This window comes from Eupeodes corollae, chromosome 3, assembly GCF_945859685.1.
Source record: "Eupeodes corollae chromosome 3, idEupCoro1.1, whole genome shotgun sequence".
NCBI classification, from domain to species: Eukaryota; Metazoa; Arthropoda; class Insecta; order Diptera; family Syrphidae; genus Eupeodes; species Eupeodes corollae.
Genome location: NC_079149.1, coordinates 69,798,239 through 69,821,277, shown reverse-complemented (window position 1 = coordinate 69,821,277; position 23,039 = coordinate 69,798,239). Strand labels below are relative to the sequence as shown.

General features: G+C 34.2%; 1 protein-coding gene across 6 annotated transcripts in view; it reads right to left on the bottom strand.

The window, feature by feature from the left end:
- The window catches only part of LOC129952835 (glycine receptor subunit alpha-2), a 69,075-nt gene that overhangs the window by 37,084 nt on the left and 8,952 nt on the right, over positions 1 to 23,039 (bottom strand). For 5 of the 6 annotated variants that reach the window (XM_056065687.1, XM_056065686.1, XM_056065688.1 and 2 more), the window contains 4 exons: positions 14,494 to 14,570; positions 8,979 to 9,078; positions 3,232 to 3,386; positions 2,888 to 2,977 (listed from right to left, as the gene is read on the bottom strand). In XM_056065687.1, the coding sequence (XP_055921662.1) occupies positions 2,888 to 2,977; positions 3,232 to 3,386; positions 8,979 to 9,078; positions 14,494 to 14,570 (422 nt within the window). The remainder of the gene's footprint in view (positions 1 to 2,887; positions 2,978 to 3,231; positions 3,387 to 8,978; positions 9,079 to 14,493; positions 14,571 to 23,039) is intronic. The other variant, XM_056065691.1, reaches the window with a different exon arrangement.

Genomic DNA, 23,039 nt, shown 5'->3' with positions numbered 1-23,039 from the left:
CCGTCAACACTAGAGGCACAATCTTCCAAAGGTCCATCCAACTACTCGGATATGCAGATGTTATTGACATAATTGGAAGATCAAAGCGTGATGTCAGAGGAGCGTTTTTGAGTATTGCGACGGAAGCGAAGAAGATGGGCTTAGTGGTCAATGAGGGCAAGACCAAGTATATGCTGTCATCAAAAAAGGACACTGAACAACGACGTGTTGGACAAAATGTCACCATGGACAGCTATAACTTCGAGGTAGTTAATTACTTTGTCTACCTTACTTATGCACCGACTTATAAACACAGACAACGACACTATAGCGCTGAAATCAAACGATAAATAACTCTTGCTAATCGCTCTCGCGCTTCTAGGAATGCTCATCAATATACCCTCGAGCCCAACTTCGGTCGTACTGTCAAGTACAGAGATTCGTTCTTTAGCCGTACTATGCGAATGGGGAATGCCTTGCCACACTCTGTCTTTCCCAGCTATTGCAATATTCAGGAATTCAAAACCAATGTGCACCGACATCTCCTTTCGAACCCTCTCTCCCTTTCCTAGTAATCACACTGTGTCTACATAATAAGGGTAATATATCCCTTTGAGTGTACGCTTATTATATATAAAAAAAAATCGCTGCTTCTTTGAACTAAGAAGGCAATTGAGTAGTAACGTCCTCTCTCGAGCATCTAAAATCACCATCTATAAGACACTCATCATCACGGTTCTCATTTATGGCGCTGAGGCCTGGACCCTGTCAAAGAAAGATGAGAGCGTCTTAGGCTGATTCGAGAGAAAAAGTCTTCGGCTGATGTTGGGTCCTGTACGCATAGATGGAGAATGGTGGAGAAGATATAACGACGAACTGTACGGGCTATGCAGCGACACTGACCTAGTTAACAGAATTAAAGTCCAACGGCTTAGATGGCTAGGTCATGTAGAGCGAATGGACATCAACGCTCCAGCCCGGAAGGTCTTCGAATCCAATCCCGTTGGACGGCGCGGCGCGGCGCGGTAGAGGAAGACCGCGACTTAGGTGGCGCACTTTAGGTGGGTGAACACCTCAACCAACTTGGCGTGCGAAACTAGAGACAGCTATAGCTAGGAACCGAGTTGGCTGGAGATGCATGTTGGTTGAGGTCTTGGTCCGCCCCGGACTGTAGCGCCACCTTAAGTAAGTAGGTAAGTAAGTATAAGTAAGTATTCGAAATGAAAACATTTTGTTAGAGGACGGGTGATAAGCTTAGTACCGTACGTGACCAAATGCATGTTTTCCCATCATACGATCATTGTGTGAACCGAGCTTTACTCTTCCTAACGGCTGTTTCTTTGGGCTAAGAAAACAATTGAATAGTAAAGGCCTCTCTCAAGCTACCATCCTGCTATACAGTGCAGAGCCATGTTGTATGGCAAAAGTGGATTAAAGCACCTTAGGTCGATTCGAGAGAAAAGTTCTTCGCGTGATTTGCGGTCCTGTATGCATAGAAGGAGAGTGGAGGAGAAGATGGAACGACGACCTGTACGCGCTGTACAGCGACGTAGGCTTAGACAGAAGGGTAAAAGTCCAACGACTACGATGGCTGGGTCACGTGGAATGCATGGAAATAGATGCTCCGGCCCGGAAAGTCTTTGAATCTACACTCACAGGATAGAGTAGTAGAGAAAGGTCGCGGATCAGGTGGCGCGCACAAGTGGAAAGTGACCTCACCCAACTTGGCAACTGGATATACTAGGAGGGGACTGAACTAGATGAAGAAGTTTGTTGGGAGAGGTCCTAGTACACAGAGGACTGAAGCGCTACCTTAAGTGAGTTCATAATTAAATGTGCAATATAATTTTTATTAAACGCACATATTTTTGTAAATGTTCTTTACAAACTAATCGATAAATCAACATCCAAATAAAAATTATTTTCAATCAAGGGCTCAAGATTGCGTGTTTATGTTTTTATTAACAGATAATGAATAAGCGGAATCAACTGTTATCGACATTAATTGAAAAGATTTTATTTTTGTTTAGGGTGCGGCATCCTTGTGTTGTTGTGTAAATTTTAAAGATTAAATTGATACAAACCGACCGATCACCGCAAATGAGGAAGATATTATTTCAATCGGGTCTTATGGTTGAAAATATATTATTTAGTCGTATTATCGTATTACAAACCGATATTAAAGATGGTACCATTATTCGACAATAAGTAAATGAAAATAAAAAAATGATGACGAGTCCTGTTCTACTTTCTTTTCAAATGGCTTATCCCAGCAAATTAATAAACGTTGTTGGTAATAATACAAAAAATTTAGTGTTTAGTGTCACTAATGTTTCATGTTTTTCAGTTTTTTGTTGAAAAATGACATACAAAATAATTTAAACTATTTTCTTCCAGGCTGAGCTAACTTACAAATTAAGGAAGCTGCTCCTCTCAACGAAGCTTCCCTTCATTCGATCTAATAGCAGGTTCTCATACTGAGGAGATACCCATCAAACATGAAATTTCTAAAACGGCACGTCCATAACCATTTTATTCATGTACCAATTGAGGCACGTGCTCTGATATTTTGGCTTTTGAACAGGTGGGTACTTTTTATATCCATACCACCTTTTTAGTTATTAATAGTTTTTGAGCAAATATTTCTCCTAACTTTCAAAAAACTAGAATATCCAAACAAATACAAAAGAAAATATTATATAAAACAAAGTAATGGTAAGAAAAATATCTGCATGATCCAATTGCGCTTTTTCCATATAAAATCGGTCTCCCCTTTGTAACTCATTATGTATAAAAAACTTTTTTAAGTTCAATAAACATACTGCTATTTGCTTAATCGAATTCGTGAATCTTTAATTTCAAAAAAAAAATAACTAAGCTATTTTCTTATAGAAGTTAATTTTTATACTTAAATCTTTATTTAGATGAAAGTTTTTCGTTTCTCTGTCTTTCTTGTAACGTAGCAAAGACGTAGTTGCAATGTAGGGGCTTCCATATCCTAAAGTATTGAAAATAAAACAATTGTAACAAACAAAACGACATAGTAAAATCATAAAAAAAACAAAATGATTTTATTAGCATTATATTCATCGTAAGAACATGCATATAAATTATTAATTATGCGAATGAAACAATAAAATGAAAATATAAAACTACATACATTCTACCACTGCAAAGACAACAGCAACAGATACGGACACAAAGTTATTAATTTTGACATAAATTAAAATTTGTGAAAATCCATTTACGTACCTGCTATTTTTGAGTTTAAAAAATAAGGATCTGGTTGCCATAGATTATCGAAAAATTCCGGAAGTAGTGTTACATAATCATCACCCTCTTCGAATATGTCATCTGATATGTCTAGTCGGGATTCCATCCACCTTTGATGTACAAACATATCTACTCTGAAAATAGAAATTACGTATGTGTGTTTGAAGTGTAATGATATTTGATATATATGTACGGTGACCATATTTTCCGAGACAAAATAATGAACAATACCCAAAAAATTAAAAATGTTGACCAATTTTCAAGATTTTTTTTTATTTCATGGAGTAATAGTAAATAAATATTATATAATAAATGTAAATGAATTAATAAATAAAGTATAATTAGGTATATTTATAATTTAAACAAAAAAGCAACTTTCTTCGATAATAAACAAAACAAATATAAAAATAAAAGACAGATTCTTTCAGTCTCTAACTTATTAACAAAAAAATAAACAAAACCTTAAATCTTATATATCATATTTTCTAGTCAAACAACTTTGACATCGAATTACAATATTTTAATATTGTTAAAATAAGTACTTTTTTGAAGAATGATTTTTTAAAAATAATTCTGGCTTTCCTTTGAATAATTCTTAAATTTGATTCAATTATTTTCGTAATTGTATTTGCAAATTAAAATAGACCTGATTGTTTCAATTTTCATATTGTTTTTTTCGTTTATCCATACATTGTTTAAAATTGAGAAAACTGTCTCTGACCCAGGAAGGCATAAATAAATCTCTACGATTTTTGAGATGTTTTCATACTGTATAATTTTTTTATTGAAAAACTTGAAAATTTCCAGCACTTATTTACCTCTCCTTCCATTCAACAATTTTTTTTTTGAAGAAACATAACTTCTTATACATGAAAACTCGTCGAAAACATCAGTGTCATTAAATGAAATGAAATATTGCTTCTCTTTTTCATAATATATGTACATTAAACTTAACTCCACTTTGTCCCAGGAAAGAGTGTAATCATTGTTCTTCATTTATTTTTTGAGTTAATGATTTTTCAACAATGCAATAATTCCAACAGTCGGACTGCACTCTCAAAATGACTTTTGGAAAATACTATAATTAGTTCAAATGCAAAAAAGATGAGTTTCATTCCGATTCACCGAAAGCTATTTTTACCATTGTCATGGTCAGTAAAACTCAATTGTAAAGTTAATGTCCAGCGGTGAAAGTCATCCTGTGCGCAAGTGTAAGAGCATTAGTTTCTCTTCCCCTGTATGTAAGGATGTATAATATGATCTGATTTTTTTAATTGAGAGAGTAGGAAGTGTTCCGAAAAAGAAAGAATTGTGAAGTAAGGGTACGTTTTTATTTAATGGTTTTCATGTTTAGGTATTCCTAATAAAGAAAAAAGTCATAAAACAATGAACAAATAATAGGCAATTTCTAAATTTCTAATTTGTATGTTTACGGACACACTATAATTCATAATGAACATTCTCTCCAAATAATGAACTGTTCATTACAATAATGAACTAATGGTAACCGTATATATATGATACAATAAATAAATAAATTAGTCCGTTGAGGATTAGGGCCTAGTGACTTACAACTCTCAACCATTACTGTGGGCGAGTAATGTTGTCAGGCATGGAAGTGGTGGACATACAGTTTTAACCCGAATCCGAACGACTATAAATTTTGAGAAAGTACTTTTCATGGCGGGAATTATTCGTTGAAAAAGATTTGTCAATTCCTCGCAAGACGCAGAGATTGAACACAAAACCTTACCAACCAAGGGTACTACGATGTATTTTATACACCTTTACTTAAAATAGTAAATAAATAAAATAAGTTTCTTGCATGGTTAATGCTGGTACATGGTGGCTATATTTTACGAGTATTATCTACGTGAGGGATGGACAAAGTATATGTGCAAGATGTGCAAATTCACAGGGCGCAAAATTCTGGGGGCGCATTACCAAGAGTAAGAAAATGTAATCTGATCTTACGCAAACAAATATGTACTACTAGTTGCCATTTTTTTAACCACAAACATTCTTATAATAATCTCAAAATAATCTTTCATTCTTTCTTTCATTTGGTTTCTTTCATTCTTGCATTCAAAGAAAATTTAACTCAAGATATCGTAGATTAGTTTTAATGCGTTGCGATGAAAAATTTAATGGCTAGATAATTTTAATTAATCGAGCGTATTGCTAGTTCCCTAGAAATACCAAAAATGTTTCCTGAAGCTTCATCATTGCGATCTCAACGGAGAAAGAGACTTAATGCTGATGAATGTCCTTAAACTACATATATTAGACTCGAAACAAAGATTTATAGCAGATCTTTTTTTTTTCAAAATACTTGATCAAGCCATTCAATAAATTACAGAATGGTTTGAAAAGGTTGAGGCGCATAACATAAATTTTTCATTTTTAAGTAACATAAGCGAATGTTTAAAAACTAAAAATGTACGTGCTGCATGCCTTAATTTGTAGTATGTTATAACATTAGGTAGTTTTAAAGATTTAGATGGAGAAGAATTGTTTCAAGAGTAAGACGTAATATTGCAGCTTGTTACACCACAAAGCGCAAAATTTAGATGTGTCAGATTTTATTTTTAGTTCAAACCTTGAAGATTTTGCATCGAATTTAGTAATTGCTCTCCAAATCCTTAATACAATCCCGTTCACGGTATCTTCAGGAAAACGTAGTTCAGTTTTTCTATACTTAAAATTATTAAAAATTATCTTAAGACAACCATGACCAAGAGAGATTGGTAGGCTTATCTATAATGTCCATTGAAAATTAATTTTTAAATTCTTTACACTTTGATGATCTCATTTCTGAAAATTTAAAATCTTAAGCAGAAAAATAAGTTTCCAAGTTTAAATGTTTTTCCTCTGCTCATTTCGTCGCTTCGTTTTAGTTTATGGTTTAGGCCTACTTGGGATACCTCAATAAAACGCATTGTGAGTCTACCTCCTCAGTAATGTGGGAAAGGCTTATGCTTGTGTATCAGTTTATGTGTGAAAATATAAAAAAGGGCGTTTTCTACTAATCTTGCACAGGGCTCAAGTTTGGCTGGGATCGGCACTGATCTACGGATAGAGATTTTTTCATACTGGGGTGGAGGCGGCTTAAATTAAATTGTTGAATTATTTTCATATTCTCGCACTCACTGAAAGGGTTATTAGTACCCTTGACAAATAGGGAGATAGCGGGCACATTAGTCTTCAAGACTGCTCAGGGTTAAACTGATGGACATTTTTGGAGTATTGCGAGTATTACGGCTGAATTGTTTAAGGGGAGAATACAAGTGGCTAATTTGACAGAGCATTGTTAGTAAAAATATCTGAAAACAACGAAAGACATGTGAAACTTTGCAGCTGGGTTCGTGCCGTTCGAGTAGGGGGGGGGGGGGGGGGCGGTTATAGCTGTGTATGATTTTCAAAAGCCTTTAACAACAGGAGGTTAATATTTCCCCATTCGACAATGCTGTAGAGATTTGAATTTACTGAGCTTATCTTACACTGGCTTTTAAGTTCCCCACCCGGAAGACTGGGTGGTAAATAGCTAAGTGTACTGACATCAGTGAAACAGATTAATAGATTATGGCTGAAACACAAACACTCTTCAGGTTCGGCTTCGTCTGCGTTACGTTCGGCCTGCTTCGAGGTTGCTTTGAATGACACTTCCAATATGACATTTCTAAAAAAGCATCTCTGTCATTAGCAACTGTTATTTTTTCTCAAAATAAAAAAATATGAGTTTTGAAATCGAAATAATTAAATTTCAAAAAATACAAAAGCAAAATATGTATTTTGTTTGTTGACTTTTTTGCAGCTATTGTGTTGTCAGACGAAGCCTAAGCTGAAACGTGTTTGTGTTTCAGCCATTAGAAGTGGAGGACAGAGATCGCTTATGAATAAAAGGAACAGAGTCTTAGGCTAGGCGCGCACACGCAACTTTTTCGAAACCAAATAGTTAGATCGTTAGTTGCCCAAACATAACGCACATAAGCAACTCCGAAAGTAATAAACGAAATAAACCAATACAAAGGAAACATTTATTCATCTTGACTAAATATTTCTCCTTCTTGCACTTACAGACCATTATTTAACGATTTAGCTGAATGTCCGCGCTGTTTCCTACAATTCCTTGTGAAACAAACTAAGGAATTGGTTCGAGGTGATTGTTTAGTTTGTGTCAAAATACAAACTAAAATTTGCCCGAATGGGCGACAGAATAAAAGCATGTTTGAATTTTTGAGGCAATGTTTAAAATTCGCGCGAATTTTAAACATTGCCTCAAAAATTCTGGATAACTTACTTCTCCTTAACAAACTTAAAGTTAACAAGTAAAGTTTGTTATCAATCATACAATTGCACATTGCTACACATGCACCTTTCTTATTGTTTACAAATTTTTTTTTCTTGCTCAGAAAATAAAATATTGGGTAAACTGATGTATATTTGTTTTATTGAATTTTAACTGTTAAAAATACAAAAAAAATCTCGAATTTATATTTTTTTTCGAGATTTTTTTCTAGATAGAGTCTTTCGATATTTTTGTTAATTCTGGATTTTTGTGGATTCGAGATTTTTGCGTTATAGATATTTTTTTTTTATTTTCGAGATTTTCGGCATTCGAGATTTTTGGCATTCTAGATTTCATGATCCCGAAGCAAAGTAAGTTGGATCAGCTCTTTATTTGTTTTTGAATAAATATTCAAAAATATTTTTAAAAACATTGTGAAGACGAACAATGGGTTTAGGTGATTTTTTATATACTTTTGGAAATCACTTCAAGTGAAGTTAAGGCATCTGACATTAAGCAAATCATTCAACAAACAATTTTGTTTATTATCATAATTTGTATAATTTTTCAGTTTATATGTATGTATTTTGTCTGGGCTTTTTAATAAAATAAATACAAAATATAAGTGTTTTTTATTTGCCCTGTGTTAATGTCACATTTGCTGCAGATTTGCGTTTTTTTTGCAGCTTCGTTCAGTTTACAAATATCGGTTGGGAAAGGATCTGGTATCAAATTGTAGTTTCTTAATGTGTCTTGAAAGTTTTTGTAAGAAAATTGTTTTTAGTAAAGGCTGCTTATTACTTCAAAATATTTGTCTCCGGCAACACTGGTGGTTAGCAATTGTATTCACTATCACCTCATATACATACTCGTATGTGCATATATGTATACCGAATCGGCTAATTATTAAAATCGTGAATCGGAAGTGGTTTTATATATAAATGTAGTTTGAAGCAAAAAGACAGAAAATATTACACTAGTTTTAAAGGCTTTTTGAGTCTTAAGATTTTCACAGTTTTTATTCAAAACTCATTCAAATCAAAGTTATATTTTATAATAATATTTTATGATAACTAAATCAAATTTTGAGAAAAATTAAAAGTCGAAACACTCATTAAACTAGTCTTGAGAGATTTGAATAATATGTTCATAAGTGCTACTTAAAAAAAAAAAAACAATATAATAATAAAACAAATATTTTAATATAACCTGGCTCAAATCGCTCATTTTAAATATGCATATATTTATATATATATGTATGTATTTACTAAACAAAAGAGATTGAAAAATAAATTTCTACTTCATCAATATATAAAAAAAAAACTTGATCAAATATAAAAGACCATTTAAAATAAATTAATAGTTGCTTCTACAATAAGATCAAATATTTCAAATGTTGTGAGGTTTATACCTTCTCGGATATACACATTTTACTTACCTAAAGTCCATATCCTCTACATTGATTGAATTAATATCTACAACAAATATGCTAAAATCCACTATCACGGGTGCGCCTTTTCTAGAAGGAGGCCGAATTTCTGAAAATGAACCAAAAAAAATGTTTATTTTAGTTTTATCTTTGCTGAGGTACTTGAAATCATTTAATTATACGCACTAGCAGACGTGATAACCCATTTCTGTGGCTCAATGATTTATGATTAATGAAGGATTTTAAGGATAAAATTTAACACAAATTAACATAACATTTAAAATGAAATCAAAAATGATACAGGAATCAAGGTTTACGTAGTTCATTGATCAGCCGAACGATGTACAATGTCAAAGAAAATTAAATAAAACGTGGTGCAATCTATAAAATATCCATAGAAAGGTCTTATAGTTTTTTTTAAGCTTATAGAACTTACAAGTAATAACAACAATCGACACAAGCAATCATTTCATTGTTAATTAGTGAATATTGCGATCATCATTCGAATGAAAAACTGTCCCACCGCTTAGGTTCGGTAAGGTTAAAGTGGCTGCGGATTCAGAATCCACGCACTTAGACCAAAAGAAAAGGCCCATTGTGATACCACATGAATTTAGAGAATGACTTCTTACTAGTCGAACCATTTTGAGTTTTTTATAAAGCGAAGAAGAGATTTGATATCCTTTTTAGCTTAGTGAAAGAGCAGGGCAAGTGCAGAGAAGGTGAGAAATTGTTTCCTCTTCTTCCTCGTCCATACAGCTCCTGCAGAAGTCATTTGAGGCTACATCAAGTCGTATTGCGTATGTGCCTATAAGACAGTGCCCCATAAGGACACCCATTAGGGAGCTAATATGAAGTCTGTTTTGAGATAACAATTCTTTAGAGCGCTTAAGTTCCAGTGAAGGCCATATGAGTTTTGTGGCTGCCCATGTTGGTAAATTGTACCACCTAGAGTTTGCTTACGCAAAAGCTTTTTCTTTTAGCAGAAGTTTACATTTAGCTACGGTATACCTATCTTCTCCCTTTCAGGAGAAATAGGTATGACGGTTCCATTTTTAGCGAGTTTATCGGCTCTACAATTTCCTGTGATGTCTCTGTGGCCCGGGACCCAACAGAGGTGAATGTTAAATTGCTGCGCCATCTCCATAAGAGACGATCGACAATCGAGGGCCGTTTGAGATTTGGTTGAGACACCGTCAAGGGATTTGCTACCAGCCTGACTGTCAGAGAAGATGCGGATATCAGGAGTTGATATCACGTTTTCTCTTAGCCAGGAGAGAACCACTTTGATAGCTAACATTTCCGCTTAGAAGACGATACAATGATTAGACAGGCGGAATGAGATGCTTAGATTAAGCTGTTCTGAGTACACACCACTACCAACTCCCTCATTTGTCTTGTATAAAAATGAATGCTTTTATTATCGAGGAGTTTTTTTCCCATTCATCCCTGGATAGAATGGATACCTGAACGTTTTAGAATAGTGTAGTCTATGTACTTTGGTATTAAACATTGTTGTTGGTCCATTGAAATGAGGCGTTGAGTCTTATAGCTGTACTCGCTGCCACTTGTTTGCCGAAGATGTCGAGGGGTGTCAGATGGAGGAGAGTGTCTAACGCTGCTGAGGGTGTAGTTCTCAATGCCCCGCTTATGCAGAGACATGCAGTGCGTTGCGCTCTGCTGAGTTTGTCGTAGTATGTGACTTTCTCCATTGTAGTCCATCATACTGTAACCCCGTGCATAAGTATTGGTCGAATGACCGATGCGTATAGCCAATATGTTATGCGAGGTTGAAAACCCTTTCTACGGCTTTCTTGCAAAGGAGCAAAGAGCTACTGTAGCTTTTTTAACTCTTTCCTGAATATTAGGTTTCCAACTTAATTTGTTGTCCAATATCAGACCAAGGTATTTGGCTTCATTTTTAAAAATAAGTGGTATACCTTGATCTTTTAACAAACAGATTTGAATTTAAAATTAATTTGCAAAATATTTTACATTAGGTTTAAGATAGGTATTTCTTTAAATATACTTATTTATATATATTACTATTATTATATTTATTTTTTTCTTCACAAAAATACAGGCTCACTTACATTTTAAAGATTTACAAGCATGGCTATTAAGCCGTCTGCCAGTTGTTCTAAATTTTAAAAATTGAGAGAGAATTTACTTTTTAGCTGTTATATAATAAAAATTAACAATTTACAAAATAATTTAAAATTAGATTATATTAATAAGATACTGATTATGATTAAGTATGCCAAATTGAACGATTTAATTGATTTGAAAATAACAAATGTTACAGGCTTTTAGTTTAGCGAAACTACTAACATATATCTTGAAATAAATATTAGTTTGGTATAGTTAAGCTTATTGGTAACTTTTTAGGTTTAATCATTTATATTTAGATACATAAACGCAGTATATGAAAATTGTGAATTTCTTATTTCTCTGTTACAAAATTCGGTTGACCATACAAATTTTAAGTAAAATATCGGCATTATATTTTTCATATTATGACGCTATAAAAAATATTCAACTTGAATATTGATATAAAATTTTTATAAGAATCCAAATGACAGTTTTTTTACAAAAAAATAAAATTGCTTAAGAAAAACGCAGAGAATTGACGCAAATATCTCGACACTAAGAAATATATTGACTTCAAACTTATTTCATTTCATAAAATAATATTGGTGGTAATGTTTAGTAAAATGTTGATAAAAATGCAGCTGATTTATGTGATAAAAAACAGCGTTTTTAATATGAGGTAAAATTTTCATAAGAATCCAAATGACAGCATTTTGTACACAAATTAGAAAAGCTAATTTATTTAACGTTCCGAATATCCTAACCGAAAACAACTCAACCTTCAATTTTCGATGGCATCTTTATTTTAAGTTCTGGAAATGACAATTATTTGGTTTTACAAAAATATCATTCCAAAAAGGGTACAATTTTAAAATCAACCTTAGCCCTTAAATAGTAACTCCGGCTTTCGCTTTCCTAAATAAAAATGAACCGTTATATACGATGTTATACTATCAATGTAATAGATTTATATCGAACAGTAAAAACTGAAACCCTTTCTTACAAGGACATATTACTATAGTTATTTTCCTATTTAAAATCAGGTTACTTTTCTTTTAAGTGAACTTGTTTTAATTGTATGAACGAAAATGGATTAAAATCTACAAGATTATTTTAAATCGTTGGGTGTGATTAGCAAATTTGTTTATTATGGATTGAAAGGAATTCATCGGCTAGATCGTCGATTATGAAAACTTCGACCCTAACAATTCTTAACTGATCATTTGATTTGATTTTGAAAATATTGGCGCAGAATTTTAAACAACCTAATGTTAGGGGGTTTAACAATTTAATAGTTAGCAATTAGATAAATATTTAACAATTTACTTAATAAATCCAAAATTTTGAACCCTAGCGATTCCGTGATTTTAACTTTAGCCAATTGTTAAGAGATAGTAAGATATTATAATATATTTTAAAATTATCTTAATCACTTTTTTATCCCAGTAAATTGTTAAAGTTAAATTTAACAATTTAATAAATCGTTTAAAATGTTACGCCACTGACTCTGAAAATATCGATAATCGTTTAGTAATAATAATGTTCAAATGCATGCTGTACGGCCCTTTTTGGAAACCTGACTTGATGGAAAAATTATTTGTCGACATTCGAATTCACGGCAGTAAAGTTCTGTGTATAATAATATTCTTCCCCTTGTGTTACAATAAAATTAATTTGATTGACCTGTGTGGGATAAAAAATACTGATCAATGGATTTTTTTCTTATTTGGAAATAAACAGAAATATATTTATTTGTGAAAATAAATTATGACTCAAGCTTTAAGGTGGAATTAGCACTATTCTGGTAAATGAGTAACATCATATTATAAGAAAAGAGAGCTCAAAAAAATCTAGTCACCCCTTACCCTTAAAAATAGTAATTAAGGAATAAAACTACATCAATATGTAGCAGTTTGCTTATTTTAAAAATAAACATTTTTGCCGACGGCTTTACGATTCACATTTTCACAAGCTGCATTTTATAACGTCTACTTTTTTCTTTGTCGATTTTTATATTTCAAAGCTCTTAAATATGCTTGAACTTATCTTGCACTTTACAGTTTTGAATACATTTGCAGTTAATTTTCAACCACGGATTCAGGAATAATAAATATCGCATTCATCAATTCGTAAGTAACAAAATATAATCCTTAATCTGAGTATTCGATTCGATCATAACAGCTAAAAAGGAAATCGAAGGGAAACTGGGAATAGTTTCCCAGTTTATTATTTCCTTTCTTCCAGTTATTTTTTTTTTATTTCTCTCAGTTGGTTAAGATTAGCTTATTGAAATGCTAACAAGCTTCCCAACATTAATTAATTCACCTGCCTAAGTTCATCGATTCATAGCTTAAAAAGTCGATAAAGTATTTTTATTAAAATTTTTCGTTTCGAGACCCTGTTGTGAATTATTTTGGTAAACATTCAAAAGAACATCTATTCAATACGTTTTTCTATTTCATTATAACAGAAACATTTTCTGCTTTTTAATACAGACCATTAATATAAGATAAGAACCTTTTAGCTTTGCGTGTCTTGCTATTAATTATTACATAATTTCTAGACGGTTTTTCAGCTTGATGATTTTTGGAGGAAATGTATTTAAATTCTATTTCTAGCAAAACAAACCCTTATTGCATAATATCATGTATTCTGTGGTAAATGTATGAAGGTAGAATTATTGATTTCTTCATTTCCTTACAGTGCGTTTCCTAAATTAATTTGATAGAAATTACCACTAAGTATGATTGGACTCCAAACTCGATAGTTGATTTGTTTTTATATTTCAAAACAAATGTTAAAAGACACTAAAGGTTATAGGATACAATCTATGTAGGAAAGAAGTTATTGAATAAACATTGATGCTCAGACTATTGAAAATCAATTACATTTTATGAATTATTTATTAGATAAATAACGGCTTATTAATGCAACCTTCAAAGTTTTTAAAAGTCGAAGTTCTAAAATGCAATATCCAGACCTCGTTTTATAATAATTTCTTTAAGATCAGACCAATCCAGTCTTCTTAACTGCATTAGAAGAATACATTTAATATGTATTGTTGATTTACCAAAAGAAAGACCAATAACAATAGAAGCAGTATTTCGATAACCTGCGCCTAATGATTATACAGTGCAATGGAAAATACATGTAAATATTGCTGCTCCTTCCCTATACTGATTTAACCATAGTTTCATACCTAGATGCAGGATTAGGGAAAATGAGGAATCTTAAATGTGTGTTTGAAAAGCAGAACCCCATCGGAAATAATGCAAATCTTAAGTATGTATTTATTTATATGTATTATTATAGTTGTAGTTCTAGTAAAAATCAATTAGAAATATAATGTGTCTGTTTATGTGCCCATAAAAAGTTGTAGCTTTTTTAGTAAGGTCCGACTGTTTTATTTTGGTATATTGCATAACAAACTTACCCTTGACATAGTTGTGAGGAAGTACCACTCGAGGCTTAGCTGTATAGTTCATATAGGCATCGGTGATGTTAATAAGCCTGAAAAAACACAAAACTTAAATCAATTAGAAAGCCCTGATAACTAATAAAAATTAGAAACTTTTGTTAATTAAAAATTCTGTACTTGTATGATGTTTCAAAATTTATTATATATTATATATTATGTTGGAACAGAGAAGACATTCATAGTTCAATAAGCGATAATAACGACAAGTCGCACAAACATCAGGGAATAAATTATAGGAAGAAAAGAGTAGCTTTCCATGGGGGAGGGGGTAGTAAGTACCCGTGGCGTTGGAGTGGTGGTTAGTGCATAGAACTATCATGACAGAAGCCTTGGGTTCAATCGATTTCTGTAAAACAAGGGTACTGGTTCTTGCGAAAAACTGACAAATATTAGAAGAGTATTTCGTGTCATGAAAGGTGCCTTGTCAAATAAGTCGTTCGGATTTGGCATAAAATTGTTCTTAACTAGTTATTTTTCGTAAAAACAATAAGCTCATTTACCTTCTTTTTTAAGATTTGTCATTAAAAAAAAAATATTAGCATTATTCTTTTTCTAACGATAGTCAACAATTGTCAACAACCGGTAATTTTTGTTATTTCTCCAAGATTGTTACGATTTCTAACAACTCGACATCATCATGTGGTCGTTTCGTAACTTATATTGTGTAAAATATTAACGATTTTCAAATATACACAGCTTGGCTCTAAGGGATGAGTTGAAAGCATTGAGCAGTTAAATGGGCACAATTTGAATCACTAATATTGACATCTTACTTGGCTTAAGTAACCATCTTACAGAACACAGTAATTTCTTTGATAGCTTATATTTTTATTTTTACTTAAGAAAACCTAATTTCCATTTGTTATCTAAAAATGTAACAATTTTTTTTCTTATGACAAAGCAGTTTTAAAATTTGTATGAAATTTTTGATAATTGTTTAGTAAAAAGCCGAAAGAAAGCTATACTCAAGCCGATCCCAAAAAATAATCGTAACCATCACCAAATTGAAGGGTATCGCCCCATATCTCTTCTTCCTGTTCTCTCTAAGGTTTTCGAAAGAATTTTAGGACGTAAAATTGGATGGCTGATGGAAAGATCAATTAGCAATTAACAACACGATTTTAGACCGAACAGAGGAGTAACCTAAGCATTTGACTGTGTCACAACTGTTCCTGTAATAGAACAGTTACATGAATGGGGAATCCCTTTTCAACTTTTGAAGCTGATTTTCTCCTTTTTATCTGGAAGAACCTTCTGTGTTAACATCAACGGGTTCATATTAAACAAATCGAAGCAGTAGTACCCGTGGCATGATGGTTAGTGCGTTGGACTGTCATGCAAGGGGTCTTGGGTTCAATCCCTGCCTGTGCCACCTTAATTAAAAAAAAAAAATAATTTTCGCGGGTACTGCCTCTTGCGAGGAATTGACAAATCCTTCAAGAGTAATTCTTGTCATGAAAAAGTGCTTTCTCAAACTAGCCGTTCGGATTCGGCCTAAAAAAAAAATTGTAGGTCCCTTCCATTCCTGACAACAGTACTCGCACACAGGAATGGTTGAGAGTTGTAAGTCACTAGGCCCTGGTTCACAACGGACTGTTGCGCCACCCCATTTGATTTGAAGCTTGAGAACGGTATACCGCAAGGATCACCTTTATCTGTATACCTTTACAATAGATGTCCTTATAACGGAACTAGTACAGCCAAAGCATAACCTTGATTTCGTCGGGGTATATGTTGATAATATCTTCATGGTAGCTTCAGTTGATCCATCGCAGGTGAACACAATCCTTAAATCTGCAGACGTGAAATATATGCTTGGACTCAAAAAACGGGTGCTATTATACCTCTGTCCAAAATAGAAGCCCTCCACCTCTGCAGAAAAAAGAAATGTTCAACATCCCCACTCGTGATTGGCAACAACAACGTCAATTTGAAAAAAGGACTTAGAGTCCTCAGTATATCAATCAATGGCAATCTGAAATGGGATATTCACATCAAAAACACTACAAAACAATTAACGTGCCGGAACAATGCTCTAAGAATAATATGTTCTCGACGAAAAGTACCCTATTCGGAAACTGCCCTCAAAACAACAAAAGCGCTTGTTGAAGGCTCCCTTCAGCTTAGAATAACACTCTGCATGTGGACATCTAAAAAAATCAAGAAAGCCTCGATATAGCCGTTAACGAATGCTACCGGACATCTACAGGAGCACTTAAGACAACACCAATTGAAGCCCTTATCATAGAAGCAGGCTTCAATTCAGTTCACCGACTTGGACAAAAAAGAGCAGTCAACATGATTAGTAAGGCTCTTACAGACGGTTTTCTTCCTCTTCACAAATCTTCCCAAGAAGCTCTATCCAGGAAAAAACAAAACAAGAAAAACTCTATATCATCTCTCAGCAAATACTAAGCAGGATGAAGGCTTACGGATGTATTGCCATAGATACTCCAATACACCGAAACACCTTTTATCCTGCAGCTTTGAAAGGACACCTACTGCTTATCGATACCAGCTTCTCTAACTCCAAAAAAATGAACACACTTCCAATCTGTCGTTCCAAATGCTTCACAGAGAACTAGTTGAAACTATCAAGCCTATAAGAAGGCTTTACACTGACGGATCATCAAAGGACAACAACTCAACTTATGCAGTTGACATGTAGCTACCGCCAAGGTTTCATAACTTACTCAGGCGATAGCTACATTGCAGAAGTAACCGCAATACTCAAAGCTCTCTCAATCGCACAAACACGGACAGTCAAGTCCCGATTCACCACCAACACCGACTCTATCCAAGATATGCAGAGCCAAATAGCTGAAGTACTTAATCCATCTGATGTCCTATCTTCCTAGCGCATCAAGAAAGTCACACTACAACACAATAAATTCAATGAAATATAAATGTGTTCTACTATAAGAAATTGTTCTTTTCTCGTCCTCCCAATTCAATTTTACTTTTTCAATATATGAAAATAAAAATAATTAAACATACAATTGTACTCCAAAATGTTTATATCTTAATGACATCTATGGTCACGTTGCCCTGATGTCCTTCTAACAAATAACTTGTAAATTTACTTTATATGTTATTTTATTAAAATAAATAAATAAAATAAATACAAATAAAAACCCAGTCTTTAAAGAAATCAAGAAACACAAACTTTAGCCACAACATTTAACATTTCGTATATAATTAATAAATAAGCAATGAAATGGCAAAAGTGATAAACACAGTGTAATGGGTAATCCCTTCTCTCCTTTCCCTCCACCCCACACAGGCATATTATCACAATCGATGTAGACATTGCATACGGTTCTTTTTATTGCTATGCAGTGTATATATGGATTGAGTTGGTGTGTCTTCGGATAGATTAGTACATGTGATATCTAGTTAACCAGGGGCGGATCGATATGCAGATTTTCACTAAGGCATAACACTAGTGAAAGTCTGTTATTGAAAAGTTCAAATTGGATTCTAGATATTACATTTACTATAGGTAATTGTCCGAATTTGTTGTTTTACAAGTTTTATACATTAAAATGTTGAGTGAATTCAGGGTGGACTTTAGTAACATTCGTGGTTTAAGAAAGAATTCCTATGCCACATATGTCCACATTGCATCAAACAGGCCAGCTGTTTTGGCATTGAGTGAAACTCAAATAGGTGAAGATTCCGATCATTCGGAATTCAATCTAAATGGGTATAACTTAGTGCCATTATTTTTTCCTCATCATGGACTAGCCGTATATATAAGAAATGATGTTGCATACCAACTCCAGCCACAATATGGTTTGTGCTCTAACACAAACTTTAACTTCATGTGGTTAAAATTCACGGTAAATAAACACATCATCCACACATGTTTTTTATATCGAAGTCCAAATCTGGACAGAAATTCAACTTTTAACGAATTTGATGCTCTGTCTGACTCCATTCAAAGAATTGTTGCCCATTATCCTCACACTGAAATTGTCATTGCGGGCGATTTCAATGTACACAATTCTTCTTGGCTTCGTTATTCTGGTCAGTCAACACCGGAAGGAAGGTATGTTGAGATCTTTGCTGAGTTAAATCAATTAACCCAGCTTGTCGATGAGCCAACTCGAATCCCTGACGTTACAGGTCACTCCGCCAACACCCTAGACTTGTTTCTTACCTCTGACCCTAATAAATACACAATTAGTGTATTACCGCCTCTAGGCACATCAGACCATTGTATCATATCTGCAAAATTCTCATGTCGAAAAAACCCAGTTAAAGAAAAAACTCCTATGAGAACCGTTTGGCAATATGAGAAAGCCAACTGGGACGGTCTCAATGAATTCTTCAGGAACTTTAACTGGTCACTATGCTTCCTCGATAGTGACGTGGATTCCAGCGCAGATATGGTTACAAATTTAATTCTTTGTGGAATGAAAAATTTTATCCCGAACAGGGTAAAATCTATCAAACCCAAAGAGAACTCATGGTTTGATTCGAGCTGTAAAGAGGTTATTAGGATCAGAGATGTAAGTTTCCGTTGTTACAAAGCCAACCCGACTGAGGAAAACCGGAATAAGTTCAAACAAGCTAGGAAGACATGTAATGGTCATATTCGTCGAACCAAATTTTTGCATGATCAGAAATTAAGGCAAAAAATACTACAATGTCCCAAAGGTAGTACAAATTTCTGGTCATTTGTAAAAAACGTACGAAACACCACGTCATCCTCGGTTCCAACGCTCGTCCACAATGACACTCCCTATGTAAGCTCGATTGATAAAGCCAATTTGCTTGCAGCACAGTTTGCTGTTAATTCGACGCTACCGGAAAGTGTCATGAGTCCTCCTGTTCTTGAGAGCGTAAATGATTCAATGGGACGAATCTTCTTTCGCACTCGTGCAGTTGCAAGAGTACTGAAAGACCTTGACATACACAAATCCGCTGGCCCGGATAGTATCTCCCCAATTGTTCTGAAGAGGTGTTCTTCATCGCTTGCAAAACCACTGCGTAAACTTTTCCATCTTTCCTACTCTACAGGTCTTTTTCCGAGCGGATGGAAAATAGCATTTGTCCAGCCTGTCCCTAAAAAAGGCGAATCCTCCTCTCCCTCTAACTATCGTCCAATAGCACTCACGTCCCTTCTTTCCAAGGTCATGGAAACGCTGATTAATTATCAGCTCAAGAAATATCTCGAAGAACGGAAGCTTCTTAATGACCGACAGTATGGCTTTCGTAGCAATAGGTCCACTGGTGATCTCATGGTCCATCTCACCGAACAGTGGAACAAATCTTTACATCGTTTTGGAGAAAGTAAGATTATTGCACTTGATATTTCAAAAGCATTTGATAGAGTTTGGCACCAAGCTCTCTTATCGAAAATGCGTGCTTTTGGTATTGATGAATCTCTTCTTCGTTGGATTAGAAATTACCTTTCTAACCGTTCAATACAAGTTGTATTGGATGGTTACAAGTCTGAAATTCTTAAAATAAATGCTGGTGTTCCCCAGGGCTCCGTTTTGTCTCCGACACTCTTTCTTATATTCATAAATGATCTTATGTCTGCCACTTCTAATCCATTAACCTGTTTCGCCGACGACAGTACCCTCAGCTTTTCATACTCGTTTATAGAATCACATCCTTGTCCTTCGGATGTGGAACTTCAACGGCAGCGTATGATAAGCTCATTAAATTCTGATCTTGACAGCATTGTACAATGGGGAATCAAAAATCGTGTAGAATTTAATGCTTCGAAAACTCAATGCTGTCTCCTGTCGTTAAAGCGTGACATACCCCCGATGCCACTATCTATGAGTGGCACTTGCATCCAAGAAACTAATCAACTGTCAGTACTTGGTATGTGTATCACAGATCACCTTTTATGGAACGATCATATATTTGATATTGCCAAAAATGCTGCCAGGTGCTTAGGATTTCTCCGACGGTGCAAGAAATTTTTCACCCCTTCTGATCTGGCTGTAATTTACAAAGCCTTCATCCGTCCAAAGCTTGAATATAATTCGCATATCTGGGCAGGTGCCCCCAAAACAAGTTTAAATCTCTTGGATAGAATACAAAAAAGGGCTTTAAAAATGATAGGCGATAGAACTATAATTGAAACATTTACATCGCTAGAACACCGCCGCAATGTTTCATGCCTTTCGTTGTTTTATCGATATTTTTACAAACAATGTTCTGTTGAACTAGCCAGTTGCATTCCACCCCTTAAACAATTCAGCCGTAATACTCGCACTTCCAGGAATGCTCATCAGTTTACACTTGAGCTCAATTTCGGGCGTACTGTCAAGTATAGAGATTCTTTCTTAAATCGCACATCGATAATGTGGAATGCTTTAGCCAACTCTGTTTTTCCCTCCCATTTTGATGTTCAGAACTTTAAGACCAATGTGCACCGGTATCTCCTTTGTAATCCTTCCCTATTTTCCTAATGCTCGCACTGTGTTTAAATATAAACATATAAAGGGTACTAATAACCCCTTGAGTGCCTGCATATTATAAAAAAAAAAAAAAAAAAAAAAACCTTTGCTATAATGAAAGAACTGCGTTTACTAGATAACAAAAGAAATAAGGCATGTAAAAGTTAATTAAGAACTCTATCTCCAACTAACTTAATGTGATAGCTTTCCAGTTAACTTCACTCACAATAACCTTTAAAACTTTTGATATCTGTAACGCTTTTTCGTTACAATCTCTCGCGAATCAGCTGTAGACCCTGTGCTGTCATGATCCTTGATCTTCTTTCCGTGTTGAATGAATCCCGATGGTATTCTAACGATACTATTTAAAAAATCAATTAAACTCAAACGTTTATGTTCATATTGAAACCATCATTGTCATTGCTTGCATCAAAGTTCAAGAAAGGTAACAAGGCGGGCACAACAAACAACAGGCCTATTGCAAAACTTTCTTGCATTTCTAAACTTTTTAAACAATTTAATTGTGCATTTGCAAACAGCAACACAGATTTGAGAGAAAAAAATCAAACACTACAAATCTTCTAATATTCCCAAACAAATGTTTAAACGCTAATTAAGTTTATAAAATGTTTTTCAGAACCTTTTGTTCCTCAAATTGGTGTTTTCAAGGGAAGTCATCTTGGCCCTTTTTAGCAGCGCTGTCGTTTTGGAAAAGTCGAAGGCAGTACATTCCAAGCACCATAAATGAGAACCGGGATGATGAGTGTCTTATAGATGGTGATTTTAGATGCTCGAGAAAGGACTTTACTTCTTATTCTTCGTTTGATTTAAGCGCTGGTGTCGTTGTCTGTGTTAATAGCGGTATCTATAGGTAGACAAAATCCTTAACTACCTCGAAGTTATAGCTGTCCATGGTGACGTTTTGTCCAAGACGTCGTTGTCAATGTCCGTTTTTGATGACAGCATATACTTTGTCTTGCCCTCATTGACTACTAAACCCATCTTCTTCGCTTCCGTCGCAATGCTGAAATACGCTCCACTGACAGCACGCTTTGATATTGGATTTGCCTTTGGAAGATTGTTTTTGTACAGAACGATATTGAAGAAGTCGCATGACAGTGCATCGCCTTGTCTAAAACCTTTTTTGATATCATATATCATATATCATAGATCTTTTCCGACCTTGATAGAGCAGCGTGCATTCTTCATCGTCATTCTGTACAAACGGATAAGTTTGACAGGGATGCCAAAACTAGACATTGCTCTGTAGAGCTCTTCCCTATGGAAGCTGTCATACGCGGCTTTAAAATCGATAAAGAGAGATCCCTACCGAGTCATCGCCTGCTACTTTAAATAGTTCGGCAGCGATGCCGTCAGCTCCAGCAGCTTTGTTTGGAAAAACGGTCACTTCGATTTTTTTCAAAAATTTAACAGTTGTCCAAAACGTTATTCTTCGTTGTATTAAATTATTTTGGAAATAAAATCATATTTTGTTTGTAAAATATTCGAGGTGAAAATATATTTTTTTTCATTTTTCTTGGTTTATAAATCAAGAACTAACTATTTTTTTCTTCAAAATTATATCAATTTGGTATACTACCGTATATGAAGTCAATATCTCTATTGGTTTTTGAGATATGGAAGATGAAAAAAAGGTTCCCAAACTTCCTACACAAGCACGAACAGACATTTCAAAAAATCTCGTATATAGAAATGTCAACATTTTTAATTTGACAAATCGGACCGGTTACAATAACTTCCTATGGAAAGGAATCTTAAACTCAAACGTTTAAGGTATTACCTACTTCGAAGCTCTATGGATCCTATTCAATGCTTACAGATTCATTTTGGCTTTAAGCAATGGATGTACAATTTTAGGATACGTCGCGTCGATCCCTATCCATCATTTAATGCTAATCGAAATTTTCAATGCAAAAAGAAAATGCCATAAAACCATAAGGTTTAGGTTAAGGCACTGGTATTAGTTTAACTAAGCGTTACCTAAGTTTGATTAAGATGCATCAAAACACTTGAGGTTACAGATAAGACCATTGCAAAATAAAAAGCGTGTGAGTTAAA